This window comes from Musca autumnalis, unplaced genomic scaffold, assembly GCF_047663935.1.
Source record: "Musca autumnalis isolate F117 unplaced genomic scaffold, ASM4766393v1 scaffold_6, whole genome shotgun sequence".
NCBI classification, from domain to species: Eukaryota; Metazoa; Arthropoda; class Insecta; order Diptera; family Muscidae; genus Musca; species Musca autumnalis.
The window spans coordinates 5,117,502-5,127,722 of record NW_027412199.1 but is presented as its reverse complement, the minus strand read 5'-3'; the positions used below and the strand labels follow the sequence as shown (position 1 = coordinate 5,127,722).

The 10,221-nt window shown below is 43.3% G+C and overlaps 1 protein-coding gene across 1 annotated transcript; it reads right to left on the bottom strand.

The window, feature by feature from the left end:
* Positions 1-7,479: 7,479 nt before the first annotated feature.
* LOC141388131 (activity-regulated cytoskeleton associated protein 2-like) lies at positions 7,480-8,211 on the bottom strand. The gene has a single exon (XM_073958175.1). It carries the CDS (start codon positions 8,209-8,211, stop codon positions 7,480-7,482), a length of 732 nt encoding a protein of 243 aa, XP_073814276.1.
* Positions 8,212-10,221: the final 2,010 nt, after the last annotated feature.

Here is a 10,221-nt window from a genome sequence, read left to right as displayed (position 1 = left end):
ACTCGGGATTACTCATTATCTCTAGTTGTTTATTATATTATTGCCGAATAAAGCAAAGTAGGGTGTCATGCCAATTGATGAGTGAAACGATGATCGAAGAGCGCATTCTATCGCAGAAAGATTCTCGCCCCAATCACGTTGTTCCACTTTGAGATATGATCTTATCGCTGCTAGAATGGATTGATTCACCCTTTCAGACTGGTTGGCTTGTGGCGAATACAATCCCGTCTTGAAATGCCTTACCCCATAGGACTGTAAGAAGCTTGTGAAATCTTTACCAACAAATTGTTGTCCATTGTCCGACATCAGCACCTCAGGCACCCCGAACTTATGAAACACTTCATCCATTAGAAACTTAATCACGTTACGGGACGTTGCTTTGGACCTTGGCTTCAACAACACATATTTCGTGAAGTGATCGAGTACTATGAATATGTATGAGTTGTTGGCCTTCTATCTAACATAGGGAACTAAGAAGTCTACACACACTTTTTGAAACGGGCGTTCGAATATTACAGTGGACTCCATCGGCTGTTGCATGTTCCGGTAATTTGCTTTGGCTTCTTTGCAGGTTTCACAGTTTCGTACAAAATCTCTTGTCTGTGCATTCATATTGGGCCAGTTGTAAAACTGTTTCAGTGTTTTATAGTATCCCCTATGCGCTGCTGTTGGTGGATGGTGGGCTTTTCTGATGGCTTCCACGTTAAACCGGCAGGTACCCAGAGCTTCCAAGTAAAATCTTCATGCTGAATGTCCACAGTAGTTGGGACCGTTTACGATTCTTGATGCTGCTGGATAGTCTGAATTTTTGCCATATAGTCTTCACTTTTAAAATCTTCAGACATTAGGTCAACTACGCTTTCCATATTGTCCACCAGCTCCTCCAAGTTGTAACGGGACAGTGTATCTGGCACCACATTCTGAATACCTCGTCGATGCTCTATCTCAAATGAGTGGCTTTGTAAGAGCAGGCTCCACCTGGCTAGACGTCCACTCAGCTCCTTTTTTGTCATCAGCCATTTGAATGGTCGGTAATCACCGTAAAGGGCATCAATTCGATATAGGGACGAAACTTTTTTATGGCCATTACGACCGCCAGACACTCTCGCTCGGTTACCGAGTAATTTTTTTGAGCCGATGTCAGCTTTTGCGACATATACGTCACCGGATGCTCGCCCCCATCTTCATCTTTCTGAAATAGGACCCCGCCAATGCCTAGATCCGAGGCATCACACTGCACAAAGAAGTGCCTGTTAAAGTCCGGGTGCTGTAATACCGGGCTTTGGGTCAGTGCAACTTTAAGTTTATCGAACGCCTCCTGCGCTTCTTTTCCGAATTCAAAAGTTCGACGTTTCTTCAGCGTGGCGAAAATCGGAGCTGCTAAGGTGGCATAATCGGCTATAAAGCGGCGGTACCAGCCGGTCATACCTGTGAATCTTCGGACTTGCCGCACGTTTTTCGGGTACGTACATTCAACAATTGCTGCTATTTTTTTAGGATCCACCTTCAACTGGCCTCCACCCACGATATATCCCAGATAGCGTAGCTCACGAAAACAAAATTTTGACTTGCCCACGTTAATGGTCAGGTTCGCTCTCTTCAGATGATGTGCCACTTGTGTAAGAAGGTCGATATGCGTCTCGAAGTCGGGGGCTACAATGAGTAAATCATCGAGATACACGAATACTCTCTCCCGCATATATCCAGGGATGACCTTATCCATCAACCGACATAACTTTTGGGTCGCATTACACAGCCCAAAAGGCATGACGGTATAATGGTATAAGGGTCTCCCCGGGACCGTGAAAGCCGTCTTCTCTGCTGTTCATCTCGAGCGGGACCTGCCAGAAGGCATCCATTAGATCAACACTCGAGATGTAGTGCGTGCCTCCTAACCTGCTGAGCAGACCCTCGATGTTAGGGAGAGGATAGGCATCCTTGACAGTCAGGGCATTGAGCCTCCTGGCGTCCAGACATAGCCTGTTCTTAGTACCTTTCCGCACCAAGGTTACAGGACCATTCCAGGGACTCTGGCTTGGCTCAATGACCTTCATGTCCAGCATCTTATCCAACTCCGCAAACATGAGAGCCTGGACTAAAGGAGAGACGAGATAGTGCCTCTGTTTGACAGGCTCTGCATCTGCGGTATCGATAATGTGCGTCTCTAGTTCTGTTTTACCCAGTCCTAGCACAGCGAACGATGGAAACAGCTGTATGACCTCTTGCAGTTTCTTTCTGTTTTCCTCGTAGAGGTTGTGGGCGATTGGATCGACTGGCTCCGCTTCGGCTTCGTCCTCTATCGACAGGCATTCCACGGCGGCTAATAACTTAAATGCGTGCATAAAATCTATACCGAGGTAAAGAGCTCTGCCTAAAGTGGGGACTTAAAAATTCAACTTCTCTCTCTATTTTATTCAATTTAATATTGGCTCTGATCCTACCAATTACTTGGTGGGGTGTGCCATCGGCGGTTCTAATCAGCGACCTATAAGGAAAGGTTGGTATACCTTCTCTATCGGCTAACTCCACTGGTCCTTTACCCAGGCAGGTAACTGTAGCACCACGATCGACTTCTGTGCTCCCAATCTTAATCCTGGCATACAATCGGGTGTCCTCACCTTCATAGAACACAGCCTCATCTATCTGATGCCTAAGCCTCTTCCTTGCCTTGAATCTTCTCCTGGCCTTCTCTATCCTTTTCCGCCAATTCTTATTACTAAAATCCAATACACATTTCTTAAACCTAACATTTACTCCCATTTTGTTTGCTTCTGATGCTTCATCAAATCCAATCTCCTTACTAACTAAATGTTGTTCGCAGATTTCATCGCTAAATTATTCACTTCCTTCGCATTCGTGGCCCTTAATATCCAATTCATTTCCTTCGCCTTCATGGCCCTTAATATCTAATTCATTCCCTTCGCCTAATTGATTCTCTAGTATTCCATTAAAAATTCTCCTCCTAGCCGTCTCATACTCGCGTAGACGTATATGCCACGGTATTTCCTTAATTTTGCCTACCCGATTCTATGTTTCTACCACTTTACTACTTCTATTCTCCAAAACCCTGACTTGAACACCCTCCTGCTCCTCATGCTTCACTTCTGGGGATGCGATTGAGCCGGACGAGTCATCCCCTCATCGTGCCGGACTGCCCGTTTCCCTGACACTTTGGGCAATTGGGTTTAGTCACGTTTTCCAAGCCGCAACCATAGCAGAAAAGGTTTCTTTTGGTCGAAGGGCACTCAATGAAGCCATGTCCCTTCTCCTTACATTTCCAACACACGTAGTTGGCCTGTCTGGATATTGTATCCACCTCTAGCTCCTCCGGAACTTCATATTCTATAGCATGGACTTTGGGATTATATGCTTGCCTGTGTATCTGCGAGGCTTGCCTCTGATTCGCCAGTAATTGCTCGGCTTTCCGACACTCCTCCCGACCAGCGAGGCCATGGACGGCTTCAAATTATTTTTCATCACATCTACCAGCATGCCTTCGTCCATGGGCACTCGCTACTGGTGATGTAATGGGAGCATGGCATTGTAAAAGTCCTCAAACGGTTCTTGGGACCCTTGGCGGCGGTCCATCATACGTCGCTGGACATCAAAATCGCTCTCAACTTTTCGAAATTGCGACAAAAATGCCTGCTTGATGTCACTAAGACTGCTTAGCCTACCTAAACGCCTCTTCATCCAGAACCAATCTTCTGCTGGACCCTCTAACAACTGCGGAAATTTCACTGCAACCTCTTCATCACTGCAACCATAATCCATCTTTAAGTGCTCTAAGCGAAAAATGAAATCCTCGGCAGTGATAGACTTTGACGTGCCGTCAAATCTCAGTCTCCATTTCTCGATTTCATTTCGTCTTGGACCGAAGGTTGGGTATTGATTTCTACCAGCCGACCCCGATGCATTGCCTGGGAATTGTGGCTCCTCCCAGTGCTCTCCACTGCCATGAGGTTGCTGTTGATATTTCTCAGGTGGCCATCTTTGCTGCTGATCATGCAGCGTGTATGGAGCAGGGATTGGTGGCCATCTTTGCTGCGGGTTTGGTGGCCATCTTTGCGGCAGATCCTGCAGCGGATTTGTGGCTGATTCTTCTGCGTGTTCAGCGGCGGGACTTCATGTGAGCTCTGCTGTCGACTATAGGGAACACCTCCCATTTGTATTAGGCTGTTTTGTACTAGCCGTGGTACCCATAGACACAACCTCACGTTAACTAGCCGTGCCACTTCCGCCTCAATTGCCGAATTAATGATCCCCCTTAACTGTGGGTCTGCCGCTGTGGCATGAGACTGGTCTTGTTGCCATTGGAGCCCCCTGTCTCTCGCCTCCTGGCGGATATTCTGGGCTGTGACGCTACTAAACCGTGGCGTATCGGGCGTAGTGTCTCCGCTTAACGAAATCGATTCCTCCAACGATTGCGCCGGGCTCGATCCAGTAGACATCGTACCACCGCAATTTTCTCTTACAGGGGCTGTACAAGCTGCCGTTGTTAGTGCAGTCGCCGACACCGACGTGGTGTTGGTAACAATGGCTGTCGCTGTAGTAGCCACAGTAGTGGGCATTTCGGAGCAGTTTGAGTCCTCGTAAGACTAGGACCTTGTTTTCATCACCCAAAACTAGACAAATATGCCCTCACTATACACTTTTACTATAATATTTCTCCCTTTTATTCTTAGACGTAGCTTTGCTTACACGAACGTACTTCTAAAGTGAGAAAAAAAACACATTATTAAAACTTAAATTATTAATGAACTCCTCTTTCTGTCTCTTTCTCTAGCTTAATTATCACTGGATGCCAAACAACAATTGAACTACAAGGATTCGAAAATGTAGACTATTAGCAGGTGGGTAAGTAACCAATCAACATCTTTCATTTAATATTTTAAAACATTTACTAATACTCCAATTCGTAAATATATCTTCTTTTCAGATGATTCGTTGGCTTTAAACTGAATGAAACTGGTATTAGTTCACTACCACACAGACGTACACTCGGGGACACTGGATAACTTCTCGCAAAGAGACTACTATCCCGACTCCCACGCCTGGAAATGGGCTATCACAATTGCTTTTATCAGACGGACAGGTACGCAAACTAGTTTGGTCTATTTCCTCTATTTACTGAAACTAATTTTCCTATTTCCCTCTTTCCAGAATCGTCGCAAACATCCCTATACTTAAGAAGGTAAGCTAGTTGTGACTTACGAATCTTCCAAGCGGAAAAAGGTCCATCCCAACCCCATCCTACTCCCATAAGGCTGAATACTTCGCCCACGGGTGTGGCTTCCAATAAACCTATTCCCGGGTCTAAAGTATCCGAACCTCAAGACGTAGGACAGCGCTGGGCATGGCTTAAAAACTTGAATCTGGATACCTGAAACTCAGGCCCCATGTTGCGGGCGCCATTTTTGTCCTGTTTTAGGGACCCCTAACGTTTGAAGTGGGAACTACGTCACTGCGCTGGCTGGCTTACATATCTGCACGGCGATAGCTCAGTCTGTGGGGCCGCAGTTCTTGCCAGTGACAGGGTGGACAAAAAACTAAATTTCTATTGCCAGCTGGATGACATAAACGAAGCACCAATATCTGCACACTAGTATACTTTCTGTCGCCAGAAGTTGATTGGTTAATCTGGCACTAATTAGGTGTTATATGTGCCGGAGAAATTCCCTCCCCACCAAGGTATCCCTGCTCTCCAATAATCAGTGGGATACCCCTTACTTCCCCCACCTGCTATTAACCACGTTTTCTTACCTTTGTAAAAACTTAGTATGCCATTTTAAAAACTTTTCAAAATTTCATTCAAACATTATAAAATGTGGTTTTATTTGAGCCATTTTAACAAACAATAAAATTCATGCTACTATGAGGCAGGGAAAAAAATATAATAATAAATATCATAGGAATTGCATATTAAATCCAAACTGGAAAATTTGATGTTTAGCAGAAATTCAAAACATTGAGTAGATTTAGATAACAGAAATTTTCTTCTTTCTCGTTACAGCAACACCGACTGGACAAAAGGATGATGAAAGGCTCAAGGTAACTGGCTGCTGGTTTTATATATGTAGGCTTTTCCCAATACTGGACAAACGGATGATGAAAGGCTCAAGGTAACTGGCTGCTGGCTTTTATATGTAGGCTCTTCCCAATACGTAAGTATGTCTAGTGTTTATAGTATTAGCGTCATAATTACATTCCGGATTGCAAAAGAACTAATAGTTATATTTTCTTTTTCTTTCAGGAAAGGATAAACAACCGTCGCAGAATCGCCTTCACATTAACAAGGCGGGCAGAGTGAAATGATGTAACCTTACCCTGAAATGAGCTCAGTTCGGAGTAGGGGTACGGTACCCAACGTAAGGTAAGTAAAACTGACAACTAATCTCGTTTGTTTCTCCTTCTAATTTTTTCTTTTCATGAACACCACGGAATCTAACTATTTTGCCTGTCGTCCGTCTTTCTTTCCGGAGTTTCAACGTAATAAGTGGCTTTTGGGAAATTATACCAGCCACATGCCTATCTGTCCATGCCATAAATCAGCGCCTCCCTCGTTGGATTGGATCCGCGATGAGTGTGGCTCAAAGAGTGTTGGTTTTCAAAAACTTTCAGTTTACGTGTTTTTATTTTTATATGTTTAATAATTAGACATCTGTATTTACATCAGTATTACATGTTTATTCGATCTTAGTTGATTTAAAATTTAGTTCGTAAGATCATTTATTTTAAAAATTCTTCGTTTTTATTTAAAATTTTCTTTCGGGATTTATTTTCTAATTGTCTTTAGTTTTTATGTTTTGTTTTCAATTTGTAGCATAGAGCTTTTTTTATTGCAATAAAATGCCCACTGAACATTAACCTTGGTCTTTTCTTTGGTTCGGTAACTTGAGCCACACATCCAATCTTCGCTCCAGGTGAGATAAAAAGGGAAAGATTCTCCTTCCTCTAATTATCATCATACCTCTCTTCCCCTCCGTCATTTCTCTCCTCTCTACTTTATTTCCCCTTACTGATATATGACTCTGTTATACAAAACAGCTGTTTTGTTGAATGCCAAAAACTGAATTCTTCTTCTTCTTACTTTCATAGTTAGTCATCTAAGTGTCACATACCACACGGCCTCCAATGTTTACGTTACACATGGTGGATTTCACAACACATGTTGTAACTGAGCCGTCTGCCAAACACATATCTGCACACACATTATCGAACACACATCCATTTTCTTCCAAATGTTTTTCAAATTCAAACTCGCGACGCTTACTTTTGCACCCGTGTCAAACACTGCTTCACCCAAAAAAACAAAGATCTCAATATGTGTTGTTGGTAGAGAGCGACCGATGATCGTTGGCGAAAATGAGTTGAATGAAAGGTTCTGTGGGCTACCTGCTTTGTTGTTGCTACAATTTGAGCAATTCGACTTGAAAACACCAGGCGCGCCACAACCATAGCAAGCAATCGTTGGTTTTCTCAGTGATGGATGTTGTTGTGTGTCGGTTGACCGTTGTGCATTGTCTTGTTGCTGTTTTGTGTGTGGTTGTTGTTGTACATCATTGCGCTGTGCTTGTTGTCAGCACTCATTTTCTTCTTCCAGCACTTTACAGTTTCATGTTTAAAAGTGCGGCAGATGGCACAGCAAGCAGTCTTCGCTTCTGCCTTCGTTTCAGCAAGGGATGTTGTTGTCGTTTCATTATACTCAGCCAGCGATAGTTCAGCTTCTCTGCAGGCGGATAGCAACTCTTCAAACGAGGTAATGCTCTCTCGTTTTACGCGTTCTCTAAAGTTCTGCCGGAGTAGACCGAATATCAAATTTAGTTGGATTTCTTCGTCAACTGCTGACTTGAGCTGGGAGAACAGTAACCGCTTCTTACAGATGAAAGTGTCTGTGTGTTCTGTTCTTTGCTGCTTGTGCTCGTAAATTTGTGTAAACAACCGCCAGTCTGGTACGGGAGGGGAAAATGTTTTTTTGATTAATGTTTTTGCTTGCTCGAAGGTGGTGACATTCTTCTTAACGCCAATCCACCAATTTGCTGCATAGCCTTCTAGTAGTAACTGCAATCCTGTTACAGCATCGGTGTCGGAGATATTCTCGATGTCTTTAAACACAGTGATGGCAGTTAGGAATTCCTCAACAGCAGCAGGTTCTCTCTGTCCTCTAAACCGCGCAGTGCAATGGGCAAACGATCCATTACGCTTGTTCATTGCCTGGATGAGTTTCTGGAACTGAGCCTCACTAAGCTATGCCATTTCTTCTCCTGAATCGCACTCGTCGCTGTTGGATGATGCGTTGTTATCGGATTCTTCTTCTTTGTGGTCGTGTTCCGTGGCCACTAAGTTGGGCGTCAATGAAGCAGTTCTTTGGTGTTGTGCTTCACGTTGGTGCGCCAATTAAGCAGTTCTTCGTCTAAGGTTATACCCAATGTCCATTAAAACGAAGATTACTGATGTTTAAAACTTTGTACTTTGGTTGGTATCTTCCACTTGGTTTCTCAACTAGTGCAATATCCGAAACTTATTAAAAGGTGGTTGACTAGTTGGTTTCTCAAAGGTTGATCTCAAAGCGATTTTATTAATTTTTATTCTATTAAGGTACTTGGTTTGAGAAGCGCAAAAGTCGTCTAGACATACATAGATGTGTATTTTAGTATTAAATACAATGTTGTAATGGGATAGTATGCATAGAAGCCGTTAAAATTTTAAAACATAGAAAATATAAACAGAGTTGTATGGAATATGTACAAACTTACATACTAAACATTGAATTCAAATGAGAAGATAAACTAAAAAAGATAATTCATAAAATATAAATAATGGTTTTCTTCAGTATTTTTTTATTACGTATGCTTTGCTACGAAAGGCATACACCCCGAACCAACTAGTGACGTCTCGACTCAGTCTTCTATATCGGCATTCTACAGATTTATTAGTAGGCGTGGGTGCCCATCTTGTTTACTCCTACAACGGAAGAATTTTGTTGGGGCAGTCGATATCCTAAAGAAAGACAAAATCTTGCTCGTGAAAGAACTACAAAATAAAGCAATTATTCAGAATTCCCATCAAAACCTCGACTGGAAGTTCATTCCTCCCGGCGCTTCATACATGGCCGGCTTGTGGGAAGCCGGTGTGAAGTCTTTTAAACGCATTTAAAGAAATGCATACCAAAAATTATTTTTACATTCGAAAAATTTTCCACAATTTTGTCAAAAATCTAGGCTTGTCTTAATTCAAGATCCTTGAGTCCAGCTAGTGAGGATCCTAGCGGTTGGTCGCCTCTGACCCCATGTCATATCTCAGTCGGTACGCCAATCTTAGACCCTTCCGAACCCGATGTTTCAGACCAAGATGGTTGCCTTGTCAATAGCGTTTGAAAATTATCTCCCAATATTTTTGTAAAAGATGGAAAACTGAATATATACAAGAGCTTCATCGACGCAACAAGACAACCTTAAAGAGGGCGATTTAATTGTGCTTAAAGATGAATGTTTCGCTCCAACTGATTGGAAGTTAGGACGAATTATAAAGACCCACCAGGGAACCGACTAAAGCGTAAGGGTGGTAGACATAAAGTCTGCTGGCAGTAACATCAGCTGACCCATAACGAAGGTTGTCAAGTTATTTTCGACTAATTAGTCGGACCCCTTCTTTAATAAAACTATAGTACACCTCCTTCCCGTTTTTTACAGATGGCAGCATACTTACTACATTAGGATTGGATCCTCCAGCAAAGTCCAAGACACCCAGAGAGAAGAGAGGACCGCCGCCAGACGCGATCGTCGTCAACGGAGCTGTTCCGGCAACAGAACTAGAAGGCCAGGACATTGGCAGTTCTCCTGCGGCTTATGTCAGCATGATCATGCGCGGAGCTCCTGCAAACGCTTCAAAGGCAACACCCCATATTAATCACAGTCAGCCGTGATGTCGCGTATCGTTTATTCGACGTTCCAGAGAATGGGTCTGAGCTATTTTGCGTACCAAAACAGGCGATTCACCTCATTTAAAATAAATAATCGTCGGCCCAACTCGACTTGGGCACTGGAAGTCAATGCCTTGGTAACGGATGTGTTGCCAAGAAGAATATACTCGGATCCCTTATTCGAATACGGGTATGTCTCCGCGGAACCTACCAATAAATCAATTAAAGAAGGATGCACTGAATGTATGGTCTAGAACCATACTTGTGACGACCAATGTACTTTTGTTTTCCTAAAAGTA

Bases quoted from the DNA above. Each gene is read 5' to 3' on its own strand.
- LOC141388131 (XM_073958175.1), bottom strand. From the start codon at position 8,211: ATGAACAAGCGTAATGGATCGTTTGCCCATTGCACTGCGCGGTTTAGA.